Raw genomic sequence first — 20,460 nt, forward strand, 5'->3', positions numbered from 1 at the left:
ACCCAGAAATCTGCCATTGTATGAGGACTAGGAGGAAGAGCACTTGTAGGCTTGGTGTGGGCAATGTCACCTTGTTGGTACCCACACAGCTGTCTGTGAAACCAAATTAAGCTGTAACCAGAAGAGCAAATGAAATGTTGTGGTGCTAACAAGAAATCTGGCTTTGGTAGCAAGTGAAGGGCTCTTAAAGTAATCTTTGTATTCCTCTCCAATTTAGATGGAGAAACTCCTATCACGCTTCAGCCGACTAACGTCACTGAGAAGACACAACTGATTGGGGACAGCCACCGGAGCTACCACACTGAGTCCTAGGGCAGGCCAGGGACCTGCTGGGCTTCTCACTGACTCTCACAGTGAGAAAAATATAAGTCCTGCAGCCTGTGTTCATAGTTTTTAAGCTAATAAAAAGTAACGTGAGAGTAATTTCCTACCAAGGCAGAATCTCGCTGTATGCTACTTCCAACAGGTCGATACCTGCACGGTGTATGGAGATACCCACGGCCTGTACAGAGCATGCTGGTCTCTCACAGCTTCAAATTGTCTTTCCCTCTTATAATATTCCCTTTGAGATAGCTGGTCTTCTCCCTGCCTGCATCTGTAGTTTCACCTCCCAGACACAGTCCTGAGTCCCTTTATGGACACACTGGCTGTACCTCCCTGCCCCGGGAACCTTCCCTGGATGCAGCAGTTTTGCTGGATGGGAAACATTCCTGTGAGGGAGCCCCACAAGTGCTCTTTAGCAGGTCTCAGAGAGAAAGTTGTTAGCAAGACAGATGGGGCTGTCCTTCCCAGAGAAGAAGTGCTCTTTGGAGGGCAGCTAGTGGCTTGCTGGGACCCAGCTCTGGTAATTATAAATCCTGAACCAAGACAAAGTGCTAGAAGATTTTTCTGATGGTTGTTACTGTGCAGGTCACTCCAAATCCAGGAGCCTCATCCAGAAGCACACATAGGCTCTGTTGTCTTCCCCAGCAAAAGCTGCAAACCCATGAGACAAACCCTGGGCTGTCCCAGAGCCTCTCTCCTCCTCCCAGGGGCCTGTGGCAAAGCTCCTCCTTTTGGTTCCCAGCCAACAGCGTTCTGCCAGCTGGCTCCCTGCGCCGTGCCCTTGGCTTGTGGCCCTGCTGCCCTGCTGGCACTGGGCTGGGAGCCACCACGCCAGCACAGGCACTGGGGCCGTGGGAGCAGCAAGGACTTGGCAGGGAAACAAGCAGCAAAGGAGTGACCGTCCTGCTCAGCAGCTCACTGGGGTAAGACTGAAACCTCCCTTCTGCGCCAGGCACAGGGGCTTTAAGAGCACATGGCATGATTTTAAATAAAGAGGCAGGAATAAGGTGTATGGTCAGGTGCACCACTGCACAAATGAGTGGCCATGGCTAAAGGGAGCATGAAAAACTTAGGCCACTAATTTGTAAGAGCTAAAGGAATACCTCTTAAATCTTAAGCTTAGCACTTCACTGATTTGACATAGTAGTTTAAGCCTGAGGCAGTAGAATTTCTTCTTATTGATCATTTTACATCAATCATTGTCAGTTTTGTGTATTTGCTATTTTTGCATGCTGTGGTCTAAAGGGGGGTCACAGTGTTCCACTAAATTATACAGACTTGTGAATATATAACAAGCTGAAACTGTTGTTCCCTTGCTTAAAATTGGATCCCACAGTTGTGAAACATTATTATCTTCCTTCTATTCTCACCTTTGACATCAAATGTCATTCATCTAATTATATTGGGAAAAGAATGTGTTTTATAGAACCAGCTGTAAGTCCAAAGTCAAGACATACTACTTTCAATGTTTCTTAAAAAGTTCCATAACACAAGGATATTTTCAAGACCATTACTTCCTGTTCAAGTTACATATCTGTTCTCTGGATGCAGGCACTGGGGACAGCCAACATGCACACTGCCCTCACAAATGGCCCTGGTTTTCTGCTTCAGAAAAGAGGGAAGATGCTGTCATGGCCAGAGTGCACAGGCACTCACTTCCCTCCTACCCACAGGCTCCTCTTTGCTCTCAGTTGCAATGGTTTTGGAAACCAGTCGTGTGTACATAATTCCAGACCACCATCCTACCTGCCCACTGAGGATGTGCCCATCCAACCCAGCGGTGCCGGGGGGGGGGGCAGATGCCACCATCCTGCCACTGAGGAGACATGACCCCAGAGGCTTGTCTTTCCAGTGGCAGCCGAGTGCTGCACGTCTTCCCGTCAGGGGGATGGATCAGACAGCACTGGGGTGCTGTGAGATGGGCAGAGCCCAGAGACTGGGCACTCCTCTTTTGCCTTTCTCCCCTTTTCAGAGTGTTTGTTCTAGCATAGGATGTTATCCCCAATGAAGGAGTAGGGAGAGCACATAGTACATAACAAATCTGCAGGTGAAGTAATTTGCTAAGTTTCACTGTCAGGTAGAGAAATTTAGTGTGAAAATGTCTAAATGTTACCTAGTGACTATTTCCAGCAGAGAGCTGAAAGAGGCACTGGGAGAAAAGTCCGGTGTAAAGCTACATTTTATAAGTGGAATCCTTTCCCATGTGAAATCCATCCTACTTTTCCCATGGAAGTCATTGGAAATTGCACCCTTGATTTCAACAACAGCTACAGAGCAGGCCTAAAGCCAGGGAGGAAGAAGTAAATCCCATAATAGCAAAAGCAGTTGGGGAATTTTTTCACATGCAACACCTCTGATGGGTCTATAGGGTCAGAGCCAAAGTTCACCAAAACCAAGGAAATTTTCTCCATGGTCTTGAGATGTACCGCAAGTCATGTGGTTCTTATTTACACTTTCTAAATGAGAGCCTTTTCTTGGGAAAGATTTATGGCTGGATCTCACAGTGTGAAGCAAAGATGGACAAGCTGCTGCATGTTTTACATACACAGGGCTCTGTACAGAAGAGCCACAACACATTTGTTAGCATGTCAGTTAGCAAAAAATCTTAGAAGAAACCAGTGACCAAGCATCTGAGGGGGTTGTCCAGGACCTGCAGCTTAAAGATCTGAGTGTCTGAACTCATGGTTTAATTTCAAATGGGTAACTTAGTTTTTAAAGTAACAGAGCATTTGTGTCTCTCATTGATGCGAAGATCAGTATTCTGAGGACATGTGGAGATAGAATGATAAAGGATTTCAGGACTTAGCTCTTCAATGTGATTTTACTCCTTTGTTTGCTTTTCAGAAAAGTTCCTAACATGAACACATGCTAGCATTATCTGGTTTAGTGTACAGTTCAGTTGCACACCCAGAAATCTTCTCAAAATGTACAGATTCTCAATTTTCTCCTCTGTTTTGCAACATTTATTTATATGTAAACTTCCATGTATTCAAATCTACCTTGGCTGTCAATCATTCTGACTAATAAAAGTTGTATGTATGAATTGTAGCACTCCCTTTCCCTTGCCACACCACCAACAACTTCATTCCAGTAAGAGCTAGAGAAGCTGTTGAGACAGCTGGCCCAAGTTATGGCTTTGCTCCCTGGCAAGTGTCAAATGGCAGCTCAGGGTTCCCTGAAGAGGAACTAGCTCTTGGATTGCAGCAGATGTGCCCGCCCATGCAAAGCAGACAGACCCATGGCCTCACATTTTAAATTCTTTACTTAATGCAGAATGCTTGTAAGAGAAATCATCAGTGTGACAAAGTGATGTAACACAGTAGTTTCGCTGGAATCAGTGCCCATATGGAACAATTTCCCCCAGCATAAGGTGTGTGCAGAGAGAGGAACCGTGGTGCTGCTGAGGACATCCTGAGACATCCTGCACCTCACTCTGGGGTTTTGTATCTGTTCAAGAGCCAGCACAGAGTGCCAGATAATCTGGGCATGCAACAAGACAGGAATATTTATCACTAGGTTGGTATTCAGCCTCTGTGACCACAAAAGCCCAAGCATTTGAAAAATGGATAAGGGGCAGCTGTTTTGGCTGTATGTATCCTCAGAGATCTGTTCCTTTGTGTGCTTAGATATTAACACATACCCAGATTCACTCAAAACACCAAACAGAAGAGGCAGCATAGACAATTTAGGTGCACCACCATGTAACTAGTTATTTAGGCAGTTTGTGCACTTTCACTCCCTACAACAAGTTTGTGGGATAAGCCACAATGTTTAATACAAAAAGCTTCAAACATAATTGCACATAACTTAGTTTGATTGCCTACCTTGTATAAGAATGAATACTGATATGATTTCAGTCAAAAAGAATTATATCTCTGCCTCTTTGTAGAATAAAATCACTAAAAAGAATTGAAGAAGAACTCTAAACTGAGCGCAGTTAAAATTATTGATTTTTTTCCTATGTTAGAATTTCCTGTAGAAAAGAGTGCGCTGTTATGAACCAGGGAGAAAGACCACAGATGACCACAACCCCCTTCCTTCCCTCCACAAACAGAAGTCAGCTCCCTCATCACATCTGGCTTCTCCTTTCACTTTGAGAGATGAATAGGTAGAGGGTTTTGTACAAGAGGGCTCAGTCCTTCGCGCAGGTTTCACCCATCCCAGGTTGCGAAGGCAGTAAGACAAGACAACTTATAGGTGTGGTAGCTGACACCTATAATAGATAGACCCAATAATGACACACAATTTTCAGCTAAGGGAGAGAGTCAGTACATGCTATTCTTAGAATGGGTTGGGTAGGAAAGGGCCTTAAATATAATTCAGTTCCAACCCCCGGCCATGGGCAGGGATGTGTCCTGTCCAGCCTAGACTTGAACACTTCAGTTGGCTGGATAAGAAAATGTGTTCATTTTGTGGCAGCATGTACAGCTACAGCCTTATGCTGTAAAAACAGTGTCTAGACATTTGGAAGAGAGGAGACTTGGAAAAATGACCATCAGAATTTCAACATCCTAATTAACTGCGATGAGACAAAGGGATCTCAGCCAGTATCCTCCTGCACTGACTTGCTTTGTGGCACGTTGGAGTATGAGCACACATGTCGTTTAACTTTGGAAATTCAGGAGTGTTGGCAGTCCTGCATTAGGCCAAACATTCTCTGCTTCCGCAGGAACAGTCGCTCCTGAGAGTGACACACAGCGCACAGGCTCGGTTTACGATGCAGCTGGAACTATTCTAGAAAAGCAACTGTATCTGCAAAAGGCTAAAGAGACAATTGCTAAAGAGGATCTTTGGATGGAAGGGAGAAAAAAAAAGAGACGTCTCCTTCGAGCCGGAATCGAACCAGCGACCTAAGGATTCCCGTGGGGCGTAACCGCTACAGTCCTCCGCTCTACCAGCTGAGCTATCGAAGGGACTTGCCATTCGTGGCGCCGCCGCGCACCAAGACCGCAGCCGGCCCGCCCCGCGCATGCGCAGCACGCAGCGTCTTCCGGCGGGCCCTATGGCCGATCGCGGGGCAGGGCGGGAACGCCGGGAGCGCCCCTGTCAGAAAGCCGGGGCAGGCCACGGGCCGTGAGGAGTGCCTGGGGCTGTGTGGGGCGCGCGGCGCCCCTGCTCTCGGCTATAGATAACGGCCGGGAGAGCCCCTGTACGTGTGGGGCCAGTGGCGCAATGGATAACGCGTCTGACTACGGATCAGAAGATTGTAGGTTCGACTCCTGCCTGGCTCGCATTGTTTTTTCTTCTTAGCCGTGATCGCGCGTTGAGGGGGCCATGCTTTTCCTTCTGATCTCATCATCCTGGCTTCTTAGATTTCTCTTTTCTTTTTCTCATCTGATCTCATCATCCTGACTTCGTCAGGAGTGGAAGTGACAGGACAAGGAGCAACAGGTACAAAATGAGAGGGGAAATTTAGATTAGAGATTAGGAAGAAATTCTCTGCTGTCAGGCCGGTGAGACACTGCAGTAGGTTTCCCAGGGACGCTGTGGGGCTCCCAGCTCTGGCAGTGTTCAGGATCAGGCCTTGAGCAAGGCCTGATAAAGCCTGAACAAGGCAAGTGTGTCTTGGTGAGAGGTGTCCCTGTCCCTGACAGGCAGGTAAGAACCAAATGATCTGTAAAGTCCCTTCCAACCCTTAAAATTCTGTGATTTAACCCCATTTGTCTGCCTGGTAGTGCTGTGTTTTCCAAAGCAAAACACCACTGTAGGCTTAAATTTTTCAATTTTTTTTTTCAAATTACCCCAATTAACACAACACTACATTACATGGGGGAGAAACCTGGCCCTGGGAGAGGAGCAGAGCAGTGTACTCCACATTGGCCTGACATTCTGTGGTTACTGCCACAGGTGACATCAAAGAAAACAACCAGGAGGTCTCTGGAGGCAGCAAGCAACCCTGCTGTGATCGGAATGTTGTTTACATTCTTATTATCCCTTGGTCTTCAGAAGTGCAAGAAGAGCCGTGTTGTGCAGTTGCATGAAAAGTGTGTGATTTTGCAACAAAACCCAAACATTTTTCATTTACATAAAGGCTATGCAGTATGTGAAGAAGAGCTTGCAAGCAGGAGAGGCAAGGAAGGCATTCCCAAGGTTTAGACTGAAGAGCACACCATAGCTTCAGAGTAGCCAGTTATCAAATCACAGAATGGTTTGGATTGAAAGGGACCTTTAAAGGTCACCTACTTCCAACCTTCCACAATGAGCAGGGGCACTAGCTATCTTCAACTCAATCGGGTTGCTCAGAGCCCCAGACCTTGGGTGTTTTCAGGGAGGGGACATTCGCCACCTTTCCAGGCAACCTCTTCCAGTGTTTTCGTGAAACCCACTATAAAAAAAAATTTCCTTCTATCCAGTCTGAGCCCACCCTCTTTCAGTTCAAAGCCATTATCCTTTGTCCTGTTACTACATGCCCATGGAAAAAGTCCCTTCCAGCTCTGCTGGAACCCCTTTAGGTACTGGAAGGTGCTCCGAGGTCTCCTGGGAGCCATCTCAAGGCTGAACGACCAAAATTCTCTCAGCCTGGGTTCGCAGGAGAGTTGCTTCTACCCTCTGATCACTTGGTGTCCCTCCTCTGGACTCGCTCCATGTCTTTCCTGTGCTGAATCCCACAGAACTGGACAAAGCAGCGTGTGGATTCACATGTCCCAGAAGGAGTAGTTCACAGGAATATGAATAAATAACTGTGGTAGCTCATGAGTGCTGCCAACACCTGGAAGTGATGCGTGTGTGTTGCTGTGAAGAGCCCTGCTTTTGCTTCTCGACGCACGGCTGTGCAAAAAACCACACAGTTAGAAGTGGAGAGTTCGTGGCGGCATTACGCCATTAGCTGTCTCCCTGACCCGGCTCCGGCCGCTGCCCAGTCACCGAACTCCCTTCCCGCCTCTCGCCCCCGTGAGGGCCGAGGCTGCCGGGAGCATGCGCACAACTCTGCGCGGGGCGGGGCTGGGCGGTGCCTTGTGCGGCCGCTGGGGGGCGGCGGACGTGTCCCTTCGATAGCTCAGCTGGTAGAGCGGAGGACTGTAGAGGCCGCGCCCCACGGGAATCCTTAGGTCGCTGGTTCGATTCCGGCTCGAAGGAGACAATTAATTTTTTTTTCTGAGACCGGAGCACGGCTTCACTCCCGCTCAGGAAGGCGCTCCTAGAGCCGTTTACAAAAGCGTATGATACAAGCAATTCACCTTTTTTTATTCTCTCCTGAGGGGAAGCAAAAAAGAGAAAACACTGGAAAGAAATAGCAGCCCTGCAGTAAATACTGATATACGTCTTGCAGCAATGCTTTTGGAAGTGCTTTGTTGTTTTCCATAAAAATTTAGTTATTATTATGTTTGATAAAACTATTATTAATTATTATTTAATGAGATTTAATAATTATTTATTATCATAACCACAGAATTGTTAGGATTGGACGGACCTCTGGAGACCCCCACCTGCTGAAGTAGTCACCTAGAGCAGTTTACACAGGAATGCATCCACAGGAATGTCTCCAGAGAAGGAGAGTCCATTACCTCCCTCAATAGCCTGTTCCAGTGCTCAGTGTAAGGAAGTTCTCCCTCATGTTGAGCTGGAATGTCTGTTTATGGAGCTGGAATTGTAGTTTATGGACATTGCTCCTTGTCCTGTCACTGGGCGCTGCTGGAAAGAGTGTGGCTGAAAAGAGTCATGGCACTCACCTCTGAGATGCTTATATGAATGACTTAATGAGATTCCATCTCAGTTTAATAATATCTATTTAGGATTCTTGTATATGAAGCCAAAAATAATTAATAAAATAACTTAGTTCAGTCTTAGCTAGTTTTGTTAGGTCTTCTTTCCCATGTTGATCCTTTGTGTTCCACTCTGGACAGTCTCTCCTCATGCTGCATGTTGCTTTATGTGATACCAAACAATCTGTACTGATTGGGCTTTCTGTGGTGCCAGATAATCCTTACAAAGGAGGGCTGTGAGCACCCCAGCTGATAGGAGTGGGTGAAAGTCCTCCACTGTCTCTTGACTTAGGGTGACAGATGTGATGTTTGGTCCTTTGGATGTGCCAAAAAGGGTGACATGGGATGTTGCAGCAGAATGTGGAGCAGAGGGAGAGGAGTCATAGAGATCCTTACACAAAGGGGTTTAATGCAGACAGACATGGGCTTGCTTTGGACGTAGTTAATAAGAAAGCCAGCACTCATACTCTGCTTTTTTTCTCTCCTGTGTTCTATTGTTCCTTTTTCCTTCAAGTCTTCTTTTCCATTGCAGGTGCTACGTGGGGTGCAGAAAAACATGCTTGGCAGCATCTCCTGGCTTGGAGAGAGTAAACGTGTCTGAAAGTGTCCAAATCTGTCTGCATAGCAGGGGGAGAATGGAAGTGAAGTTTTCTCCTTCAACAGAAGCCCGGGTGAGTCTTCTCTCTGAGTGGGAGTGTTTCTCTGGGGTAGATTTCAGATATGAGAGCAAGGAGGACCCACTCTCTGTAGGAATATAGTACCAGCAAGATTATCAGCAGGGAAACAGATTTATGAAGCTCAGGAAGAGTCAGACCTGCACGCTGCTTCTCTTTGTGCATTACATCCCTGGCCCCAGATACCCCTTCATTAATTAGTGTGCTTTTGTGCATGTGTGTGGACATGCACACAGACACCAACAACAACCTTTTCTTCCCTGCTCCTCCAGCATGGCGCAGTGTATCCCTCTCAGGAACTGTCCTATGAGGAACCCAGGCATGAAAACTTGCCTTTTAGGGAGCAGAGGCATCTCAGTGAGCACAAATTGAGGAAAGGCATCCATTTCCTTTCCACACAACTTCGCACTCACTAGCAGTCAAATCTGAATCCACAGTCCAAAAGCACATCCCTGTGCCATTCCCTGGTGTGGGACAGACACTATTTAGGGCCAGAGATTTATTTTATTCCCAAGATTCACTCCTTCCTATATATACATCTCTAAAGTCATTTGTTCCTTTTCACTGATTTGGTGGCAACTCTTTTCACTTCTCCTAAAGGATAGTTTCCAAAATAAAAGCACACACAGACTTTCTTCAAGAAAAGGGATCATCTCCTTTCTCTCTTTGTCTCCACCTCTAAGATATTTTTTCTTTCCCACCCACTCAGAAAGTATTGACATGCATTTCTGTGTAAGAGTGTAATACTCCTGAGGGATAATGAAAGCCAGGAAAGAAAAAGAACAAAACCAAAAACCCTCACAAAATGTCCTCATCTCAGGACTTCCTTTATGCTAAGCACCTGTTCTGTCTCTTGAGCTACATCCAGCCTGTTACATTCCTGTGACTGTTTGGCTCAGCTTCCCATTCTTCTGGGACACGCTCATGGATCTAAAGGCACTAAATGCTTTTCACTACAGTAGCAAACTATTCAGTGCTTGCTTAATAGTGTAACTTGTGAAATATTTCATTTAGGTGCAAGTTAATACTGACAGTCACCTGCAAGTGTATAAATATTTTTGTATCTGACCTCCAGCAAGGGCCAAAAACGAGCTCTGTGTGTGCAGTCTATTCAATCATTTCTATGACTTAATAGTGGAAGATGCCAGAGATTATAAGAACCCCAATCATAAAACATTTCACTCTGATACACTGGGTTGGTTACCAGAGTAGGGCACTTCAGGCAATCAAGGGATAAGGGGATTTTAAATAGCCTGATGGGTACAGGGGGGACACCTGCTGCAACAGAAAGGAAATTTTCAGGACCTGTCTTGTAGGAAAAGGTTTGTTTGTATTTCAAACAAAAGTTGTCACTTTTACTGGAGAAAGGGAAAACATAATAAATCTCATAGGAGTATGAGGGTAAAAAGTTTCATCTGCCTGAAGGACTTCAAAGGAGAGTTGGTGAAAATGTTCCTCCGTAACAAGGTGCTTCCTGATGGATGCAGTTTGAGATATGTGGCACATGCATAGAGAAGATGTTCTGCTGATTGCAAAGGTGGGAAACCACTGGAAACAAGAGAGCACTTCCCTGATTTTGTTAGTACTTGAAACTTTATTATTCCTTTATTGAGGAGTTCTTTATCAGTGTATGTATTTTGAATATTGTAAACACATACTTCTTTTTGTACCTTAAGTACAAGAAGACTCCCTTAGGTAGTCTTCACCTGAGCTAAGTGGGATTTCAGGGTTACCCAGCTATCAGCAGCTCTTCCAGCTCACATCCTGGGCACTTAGACATGATTTTTATCTCCTTGGCGCATTCCCCTGCCCCATTTCAGCAGGAGGAGTTGGATAAATGAGCATCCTCCAGGGTCAGCCAAGCTGGAGTGTGCAGTGGAAAACTGGAGGATGCTGGGTATAGATGTGAATATTGAAAGTTCCCGGTGGGGTTGGGAAAGATCCATGTAATAAAATCTTTTCAAAAATAAGTCTGTTTGGAGGTGGAGTTGACCCAATCGAAAATTCCCACGCAGAATGAGCAGGATGTGTGGGTATCAAAATAAATGAATACAAAATCACATCTCCAGCTCTTGAACTGCTTGGTTGTTGAGATTGTTTTGGTTTGTTTTTAATTACCCAAGTTTTGCCGTTTTCCCTTCACTTATGCACGGAGGCGATGTGTGGAAAGCTAGGGTAAGACCGGAGTTAGAAGGGCGACAAAGAATGTAAAACTGAAAAGAACGAGCCAGGTAGGAGTCGAACCTACAATCTTCTGATCCGTAGTCAGACGCGTTATCCATTGCGCCACTGGCCCCCAGCTGTTCTTGGACTTACAGGAGGGTGGTGCTATAATCTCCCAAAGGGACCCGGGGGAGGCCCCTTCTGATGCCCGGCGCCACCAAAATGCAGAGGTTGCACAGTGGAAATCCCAATAGCCGTGTCCAAGCTCCGTACCTGATATTGATTCACTGTGAGGAGAAACTTTGCAAGTGCAAGCTGAGAATAAGTCCCATTGTGTCACCTGCTGCAATATCTATGCTCAAGGGAAAGCAGGAAAAACATCATAATGTCATCCAATTCCCAAATTCTGGCAGATGTGTCACGCCCTTGTTGTCTGCCTGCCCTTAGCAGCCATTTGGGCCAGCAGAGCCTGCCTGTTCCCCTGGTGTCTGGAGGAGGAATCCCAGCTGGTGGGAGGAGCAGGAATCTGCCGCCTCCATAACTCCGTAGCAGACCAGCCCTCACTCCAGCCCTGGTCCTGCCTCCGGGAAGGACCCCAGGTCAGACAGACCTAGAGGGCCGGGACTGACACAGAGCCGATCTCCTCCGAGGGATAAGGGCATCTCTGAAGGCAGCCAGCATCAGCACCCCATCTTCCAGGCAGCCCTCACGCCACTGTCACATCAGTACCTCTCCTGTTACAACACACCTGACTCACGTCCACAGGTTGTTCCTGCCCTGCCCTCTGAATTACTCTTGGTCTCTACCCCATAAATTTTTCCTGCAGCTCAGCTGCCAGAGGTGATGCTCTTTGAACTGTCTGAACAGGCTTTGCCTCTGAATTCCTACAGAGCTTCACATTGGTGCTTCACAGAGGTGGCTGTGTGGTCTTGGTCACTTGATATGCTCCACAAAGACCACGAGGCCACAGAACTTGTTTTCCAGTTTTTGCTCATCAATCACATGCAAAATAGATTTTGCTTTTCCAAGAAGAGACGGCGATTTATGACATTTTGGATTCATCTTCAGGACCTCTGGTGGACACTTGCTGCCTGCTTTTCTAAGCCCTTTGCTTACCTTGTGGCAGTCAAATGTGTTGATCCACTACTGATAATAACTTGATGTCAGTGAGCTGCCAGCTTCTTTCCCATGGTAGCCTTTGTTTGATGTTTGAGTTCTGGCATGGCAGTTGTCCATTCAGGCTTTTATGAACAAGTTTGTACCAGAGAGAGCCAGGATACTGGAAAAAAAGCTCTGCATATTCAGCCTTAGTTTTATTAGGCCAATGAAAACCAAACCAAAACAGTTAACCAGTGTTGTATGTTAGGGAGCTTGGGAAAGAGCATGAATGGCACTTTTTCCCATTCCTTAGAAGCAGGATGGGATTCATGCAACCTGCTGCTACAGAAAATGCTGGGAGCTGTTGGAGTCAGATGTTAATTACCACAACCCTATTTGAACATGCACTGCTACTGTACCTTCCTGGCAGCAGTGATTTTGCCTGACTACTGTGATAAGTGATGGCTTTTGGCTTGACTTGCTTGTGAGTGCTCCTTCAAGTAATGGATTATCTTCTGGGGTAACTGAAGGTATTAATTATGTTCTGGATAACAATAAGGAAGTTGAGGATGAAGTTTTAAAGGAGGATGAGCCAGTTTGGCAGCTCTTTAGTCCAAAGTAAAGAGGTCCCACTTCACCTCCCCTCTTCTCCACTGCTCTGAAGTATAGAGCTTGCTTTAACAGCTATAGTTGTGTGTGGGCACTCCAGGCACCTGAGTCACCATAACAATCCAACAAAGTGGGTAATTTTCCAATGGTCAGTGAAGTGAATCAGCTCAGATGGTGCTAATGAGGGGACCAGACCTTGTGTGAGAACCCCAGGCTGCTCTATCCTGCTAGCCAGGGCAGCTCAGCCTCTTGCAGAAGCTTGCCAAACTGCAGCCTGGAGGAGGAGGGTTGTGCTGAGGTAATGAAGAAAAAAGCATGGAGTGGGAGCAAGAAGTGAGAAGTTGGGAGTGTATTCAGTAGGTGAGAGGTAGAGCCACTGTCTATGTCCACAGACAGCTCACTTCAGACCTGTTATTCAGTCCAACCTCTCTTCATTTTCGTCCTTTCTCACTTAACTTTGGGAGGTGCAAGTAAGGTGGGTAGTGAAGATGAGGTCAAATTCTTCCAGACTGCCTTCCAGGCTAGTGCAGGGGGATAAACTGGAAGGAGCATATCCTTCATAAGCAAAGACTTGCAAATAGTTTCTCTCTTGCAAATGTGTTTTATTTTCCCCTGAATTAACCAGGAAAACCACAAAGTGAATGAAAGGGGGTGAGTGTGTACAAATGGATGGTGGGTGTATAACAACAGGAAGGGTGTGGGTGTAATTGCAAACAAGAGTTTGCAGGGGTGGAGGTGTTGCCTCTTTCTACTTGGGCATCTTGGACTCACACCTTTTCCTGCAGTTGGCAGCCAGAGAGATGATCCACTGCACGCCCAGGCCAGGCAGGATAGAGGGCTTCCATGAGCTCAGAGATCCCAGGGATGCTACCCCTCCTGCACTGATGGGATGGAGAATGATGTTAGAGAAGGGTAGTTTCATGGATTTCCATGTCGTTCCAACAGAATTTCTCTGAGCAAACAAGGCTGCTCCATTTTGCCTAATGCAGCATGTCCTGCATTCCAAAACAGCTGCAATTGGTGTCTGGCAATTGTGAAAGCAGGACCCAGTGAGATGGGCCCTGCTTGAGCCATAGAGAGGGCTGCAGCCGAAACTAATGGTTTGAGACAAAGCCTTGGTCATAACAAACACTCCAAATGCCTAAAGAAAGTTGGAGCCAGAGCTGGGAAATCAGGCTGGTGGACCAATAAGGGAGTGAATACATGTAAGAGCTAGAAATGAGAAGGGGTAATACATTTCTAAAATGCTTTCATACTTCTCCTTGCCTGACTCTTGTCCAGGGGAGAGCATGGGGGCTGCAGCTGAAGGAAGGGACATTGCTGTGAATGTTTGCACACAATGCTGTGGATATCTGCTTCACAATGCTCTGGATATCATGGAGAACAAGCTGGCAACTCAGAGTGCTGGTAAGGTGCCCCAAGCTCTACGTGGAGTTTTACCACATCCTTTGGCAAGGAACAAGTCATTAGTATCCAATTACACTGAAATCATACTTAATGCAAGACAGGTTAAGACAAAAAGAAAATAAAAACATATACTCAGTTGCCAAGAGAGATAAACTTATAAAAGAGGTAGGTGGGGAAATGAGAGAAAACCAGGCTCCATTTACTGGCTTTGAAGATTAAATCAGCGTGGCTATTCCCTCATATCCAGGCATTTTTGCTGCAGGCCCTCCTGACACAGTGAGGAGCAGACAACCTACTTTCCTCCACATCTCACACCTCAGGCTTTGTTGACCAAGAAACTTTTCCTTGTGGGGGAACAAAGCACTTCTCACATTCTAAAAAAATTTGTGCTAAAACCCCAAATTCTTCTAATCCTGAGAATTTCACTAATTTGGTATAGAATTCTTCCTACTTCTTCCCTATTCAAGAGACAGGATGGCCTTTCTTTTTGGCAAAAACAAGAATTATTTCATTCCTTTAGCATTACCTGGCCAGCTAACAATAACTTGGCTCCAATGCTAAGCCTGAGTGCTGTCATGGGAAAAGCACTGGCTTGATATCTCAATGCCACTATTTTCTTTTTCTCTCTTTTTTTTTTTTCTTCTGAAATAATGTAAACATGTCTTGTCTGCCCTGCCTGCTGTCATTATTCTGGTGGGCAAAACCAGAATACAGCAAAGTGTGTGAGCCTAGTGAGCCTTGGTTTGGAGGGGATGTGTTGCTTCAAGCTAGTGCTGGGAACAGAAGCAAGGGGAGCAGCCCTTGCCTGCTCAAGCAGAGGCTGCTCCCTGGTTGATGGGATTTGTCTTTTCAGGGAGAGGGTCAGACAGTTCACCCCTTCATGGGAGAGGATAAAGGAGATGAAGGTTGATGTGGCAAGGATGAGAAGCAGGATGCTGTGGTGCTACAAAGTAGCAGAGGAGGTGGAGGCATTGTGCTGGGCATGAGAAATCACCTTTAAAGGACCTGTTCAATGCAGACAACAGCCTAGGACTTACAGCTGTGCATGCACACAATCTCCCTCCTTATCCTCTTGTGTCTTTTTCCCTTTGCATCTTCCACTTCCCTCAAACATTCTCTTGCCAGTCTTACAAAGTGGCCTCACACAGGGACCTTGCAGAGATACCCATTAGCCAGCTGGCAGTTTGCTCCCTAAACTGGAAAGAAAAGGTTCAGCACTTTTCTGCCCTCCTGCATGGCTCCTACAGCATTTGGGGTGGAGGGAGGAGTGGGGACAACACCAGGCTTGGGTCAGAGGCTCTTTCTGCCTCCCACATGCTGGACTTGCTTCCCTAAGAAAGCTGTAAAGTGAGGGAAGGGCTAAAATTGAGAACACTAAGATGAAGAAAAGTGGAGTTTCCTGCTCTCCCCATTGGCTCCTTGAGAAGCTCTGTTTTTCAATTTCCATCTCCATGTACCTTGTGATGTCAGGTATAAAAAACATTTCACATGGAAACATGCAAACAAGTCACCAGAGAAAGGGTGAGAGAGTTGGCACCTTTTTCCTGCCTGACTGGATGACACCTGGCTTGTTAAAGAGAAATACTTCCCTGAAAGGGAACAATGCATGGCTTCAGTTCTGGGAATAAGCATCTTGTCTGGACACATTCAGGAGCCCAAGGGACTAGTTGTGAGACCTGACATACCAGGAGTACCCCACTGAATGCAACCTGAGATGTTACATGCAGAGAAGGCTTCTAAGGAAGCATTGCCTCTTCTCAGGAATATCACCTGAACACCTGCTTATGGGTGCGAGGTCTTGCCAATTAAGATAAACAAGGATAAGAGCCTGTATAGTTTTTTAAGTATTCCATAAATATAATCTATTTTGGATGGATATTAATAGTTTTGTCATGGGTGAATTATTTTATTTCCATTCTTAATTAATCTCTTCTGGATTAAGTGGGATTTCAGTGTTACTGATTGCCTGCTGACACTGCTAGCTGAAGGGGACAGTGAACTGTTACTCTGTGACCCCCTAGCACATGTCAGGCTCCTTGCCATGTTCTCTGGAATGCTAAAGGTTAGCAACAGCCATGCCTGCCCCATTTTGGCTGCAGAAATGAGGTTCCTGGTGAATATCTCTGATGAAGGTCAGGGATGGCAGAGGCATCCTCGGCTGCCAAAGGCAGCTGTGGACGCTGGAGTGGAATGGGACAAAGGCTCTGGGTATGACTCCTGAGGTTCCTCAATGTGTCTGTCAGGGGTACAATAAGAAGTTCTGTGATGAGTAGAAATCTTCCTCCCCTGCCAAGATCCCCTCTCCTTTGAGCTGTAATTAGAGCTAGTGACTTAAGGCTTCCTCTGAAAACAGTGCAGCCCTCTACCCTGGGAGCTGAGCTATCAAAAGATGAGAGATGCAGTCCTGAGAGAAACTCCCAGCAGGATCTCACAGCAGCCCCAGTCCCAGCAGCATGATGGCAAGTAGCAGCTGTATCACTGTGGGATATGGGGAACCAAGGCCCAAAAGGCGCCTTGAATACAAATTTGTGCACGGAACAATGCTGCTGCAAAGCTGTCAGCTTGTTGTGAAGTGCTTCATAGCACTGATTAGGGATGGATATAGCACCAAGGCCATACTACGTGGGTAACTGGAAGAGATGTGATTTGTAGTCTACTCTTACATAAATCTATTATCACCACTCTCATGTTTGCATTACAGGATTTGGAATTATCAGAAGCATCAGACCAAGGCCAGGTACTGCTCCAGCTTGTCACCTCTTACCTGAGGATTATCTGAAGTAAGATTTTCTGCACATCTACAACAGGATAGAGATGAAGGGAGCTAACCCCACAGCATTATAATAAAGCAACGCAAGTGACATGAGGAAGCAAAACTTGCAATAAGCAGATCCTTCAGAGGCTCTGTCTTTACACTACCTCTCCTTGTTTGCAGGCTCCATTAGCAGTGCAGCTCTAAATTCTGTGACAGTGGAAATGCACAGCAGCTCTGGCACTGATCCTGTGCTCTGCTTTGCCACAACATCCCAGCCCTCCTTGTGCCCTGCATATGCCTGTTCTCTCCCCCACTTGTCTTTCCCTGACCCAAAGGGTGCAGTGACAGGGAATGTGGGGTGAGCCCTGTTTTCCCAGCTTCGTGACCACCGTGGTGGGACAAAGGAGCACGTTCAGCTCACAGCAGCACATCTTCCCTTACATTCAATGCTGGGGCAGCCTCCCCCAGTGCTGATGGCTGGGGTCACAGGGGGGTCACCCTCCAGGCTGATGACAAGCTCTGTTGGCTGCATCAAGGAGGGAATTTTGGAAGGAGAGGAAGACAGCCAGCCCCAGCTCTTTGTCTTCCACCCAGATCATTGTATCAGACAATTATGGTGCTGTCTGTTGCCATGAGCTATTGGTTCATGTTGCCCAGTCCTGACTGCAGAGGGTAGAACTGTGTAATGAGAGATGTGCATCCTCAGTCAGCACAGGCAAAACACAAATCTTACTGCAAAGCTGCCACCTCTGTGGCAAGGTCAAGGCCTTTTAGAAGACACACAAAATCTGAGTTATGCTATGGTGAAAGGACTTGCTATGCACCCTTTCTTCCCTTGCATTCCCTAAACTCTGCCAGAATCAGAAGGGCTGACTCCCAGGGAACAGCCTGGTGTGGGGAGAGGGTGATGCAACACCACGTGTGTGCACATGGGCCGGCGTGCTTGAGATGCTTCCTGAAGTGATAATTCAAAAGGACATTAATGCAATAAACTGCCGCTTGGTACAATGAACACAATGTCACAGTGGATGGCATTTCTGATCATAGCTAAAAGTGCCTGGCTTGAAGGCTTTTCCTGTTGTTCTCCTTGCAAATGCCTGCATCTCTCTCTCAACTGCTGTGCTCCCCTATGCTCACAAAAATCTCATGTAAAGGAGTGGGTGAAAGAACTTGACTGGAAAATGGCCAAAAGGTAAACTTTCTCTTCTTATCTGACTTTCAAAAGGGAAAAAAAGGCATTGGTACTCAGGAATGAAGAGTCATGCTGGTTTTGCTATATGCCTTGAAAACATTTGCAGGGCATATAGCAAAAGGAAATAAAAGGAAAACAAAAGAATTTTAGAAAACCCCAAATACCCTAAGAACATTTGTTACCTCTGACACCAGCCACCTGATGAACAGACACTTTCCTGGTTCTGGTAGCAACTTGCTGTGTGAAAACTTTTCTGCCCCCACACACAATATTTTTCTTTATCTGTAATATGGAAATATTTGACCCTTTATCTTCAAGCACTGAATCTTTATTCTGTCCTGAAAGAATGACCCTCAAGATAGGGTTGGATGAGAATATAACCTAGACCGTCCTGGGGAGCTGGGATGGAGTCTCAGCAGGTCTCTGATGTGATATAAAGTTTGTGCTGAGTACAAACTTAAAATCAGTCTCTCCTTTGAACTATGGACCTGAGCATTGTCCTGGAAAAAAAAATATCTGCAGTCCTCTTCTCTGCCAGCTGAGCAATGGAGAGCATACTGAAATAGCATCAAGAGTGGCTTATGTCAAGCAGGCCAAGGCTAGGGAGAAACCTGACACTGGGACAGGGCTGTATCCCTGTGAAGTGATGAGCTGGTGCCAGCTGGGAAGCCTGAGCTGGATATGTGCCGTGAAACACAAATCCCTCTCTACGGAACATCACTCTCCTTTCCTACTGACAGAGCTGGGGCTGCAGCAGTGGGGTTTGGAGTGCTGTGGCCTGTGAAGTCCAGAGCAGAACACAAATCTGTCATCCAGTCAAAATTCCTGTTGTTAAAGCTCTGCAATTCCCTTTTCCTTAAATTCTGGTATGCTTAGGAAGCCCCCTAGCACTGCCCCTGCTGTGCCACCTCCTGCATTCCAGAATCAAACATCCCTGTTATTCCACAAAATGCAGGTACCTGGGGAGGATTCACCATTCCCACCTCTCTGCTAGTAGGGGAGACATCGAGCCATGATTTACAAACAGGCTCTCGAGGGATGCTGCAATGGCAAAGTAGCAGGAAAAGGGTCAGGGGTGCATTTGAAAAGTAGAGGGTTGTGTTAAAGCAGTAAAGTACTTGCTTGTTTTCTCTTCAAAAGGAAATGGGATTTTCCCACTTTTCTAACTGGTGTGCTCTCCCCTCTCCCTAGCTGCTTTTGTTTCACTTGTACCCTTTCTTTCTTCATGTCTCATTTTCACTGCAGGGTAGGTTTGGGGGTGTGGAAAAGCAAGCCTGTTCCTGATATCTGTGAAACTTGTCCCTAGTCCTGGAAAGGACCTATTTTTAGGTAGACAGTAGTGCAGTGCTATTATTTCCCACATGCAATACTTCCCCCAGTCCTTTAGGCATACTTTTATGTCTTGGCTGTGAAATATGGATCTCTTTCTTGCAGTGATGTGTGGAGGGGAAAAGGGTTTGGGAATCTCCAGGTTTGTAAAGTTGCATGTGGTTTGGGGAGGTGCTGAACTGTTCATCTCATGTTTGTTATCCTACATCTGGTCTTTCCAGGCTCACTGATTTTGAGAATTTAAACAATGCTGATAACTGCAAGGAACATGGTAAATGGCTCATGTTAATCACCTCACAGGGTCACCCTGCCTGTCTGAAGGGTATGGCCTGAGCACCATTTCTCATCCTGATATTGAGGACTCTGAGGAAACCAGGACTTTCTTTCAGGAGGGCTTTGTTTCCCTGTGTCCCCTAAAGCTGGGTGACAAGTTCATTCTGGCTTGCTGGCACTGCTGGAGGGCAGAAGGAAGCCAAAGGATCTTCCTTCTCCCAGGCAGACAGGTGGGGCACTGACCTCATGTCTTGGTGTCACAAGGATGGCAGAACTACAGCATGCAGAAGAGTCCTTGATGCAGTTTGTCCACAGACTCTCACTGTTCCAAGGTCTTTTAATCCAAATCGCTGAGGTTTATCTGCTATAATTGATGTTGGTACCACTGATTCATTTGGAACAGAAGTTATCTAATTCATACACCCTTTTATCCCATGTTTCTCCTGGTTTGCTACAAACTGTAGAAGATTCTTGAGCATGGATAAACCCAGAGAGGGCTGCTTTTGAGCACAGTTCAGCTCAGGGCACTGTCCATCCTCTATTAAAAAGAAAAGGGCAGACATCCTCCCTCTGTCTGGTCTTTGTAGCTGGTTCCTGAAGCCTCATGCCCCATACATTTGATGTGCTCCCAGTGACTCACCCTTGGAAATGCTTTGAGCTTTCCTCTTCTGCTGTGATTTCATATGTGCAAAAGAAACTTTCGAAATATGTCATTATCTCCTGTGCTGGTCTTTGTTTTCCAGGAGATCTGAAAACAGCCCTCAGACTGTTTTTAGAAGGTCTCCAAATACTGACCGCATATGGCCTGTCATCACATATGAGGTACACAAAGACAGATATATATATATATATATATATATATGTATATATATGTGTGTGTGTGTGTTGAATGGAAAAAATGTCAGTCTCAAAGGCAAGTGTTTTTGAAAGCAC

General features: G+C 46.2%; 1 protein-coding gene and 4 non-coding genes across 5 annotated transcripts in view; 3 read left to right on the top strand and 2 right to left on the bottom strand.

Annotated features, from left to right (window-relative positions):
- DNAJC5B (DnaJ heat shock protein family (Hsp40) member C5 beta) overlaps positions 1–312 on the top strand; it is a 46,543-nt gene extending 46,231 nt beyond the window's left edge. Inside the window, exon 6 of the mRNA XM_064703525.1 lies at positions 218–312. Coding sequence (XP_064559595.1) covers positions 218–312 — 95 coding nt within the window. The remainder of the gene's footprint in view (positions 1–217) is intronic.
- A 4,834-nt stretch (positions 313–5,146) lies between these two features.
- Positions 5,147–5,237, bottom strand: TRNAY-GUA (transfer RNA tyrosine (anticodon GUA)). Its single transcript is given in 2 exon segments — positions 5,147–5,182; positions 5,201–5,237. It is a non-coding gene; the product is annotated as a tRNA-Tyr (tRNA).
- Positions 5,238–5,482: 245 nt separating this feature from the next.
- Positions 5,483–5,555, top strand: TRNAR-ACG (transfer RNA arginine (anticodon ACG)). Its single transcript has one exon. It is a non-coding gene; the product is annotated as a tRNA-Arg (tRNA).
- Positions 5,556–7,310: 1,755 nt separating this feature from the next.
- Positions 7,311–7,401, top strand: TRNAY-GUA (transfer RNA tyrosine (anticodon GUA)). Its single transcript is given in 2 exon segments — positions 7,311–7,347; positions 7,366–7,401. It is a non-coding gene; the product is annotated as a tRNA-Tyr (tRNA).
- A 3,523-nt stretch (positions 7,402–10,924) lies between these two features.
- Positions 10,925–10,997, bottom strand: TRNAR-ACG (transfer RNA arginine (anticodon ACG)). The gene has a single exon. It is a non-coding gene; the product is annotated as a tRNA-Arg (tRNA).
- Positions 10,998–20,460: the final 9,463 nt, after the last annotated feature.

This window comes from Zonotrichia leucophrys, chromosome 2 (genome assembly GCF_028769735.1).
Source record: "Zonotrichia leucophrys gambelii isolate GWCS_2022_RI chromosome 2, RI_Zleu_2.0, whole genome shotgun sequence".
In the NCBI taxonomy this organism is placed as follows: Eukaryota; Metazoa; Chordata; class Aves; order Passeriformes; family Passerellidae; genus Zonotrichia; species Zonotrichia leucophrys.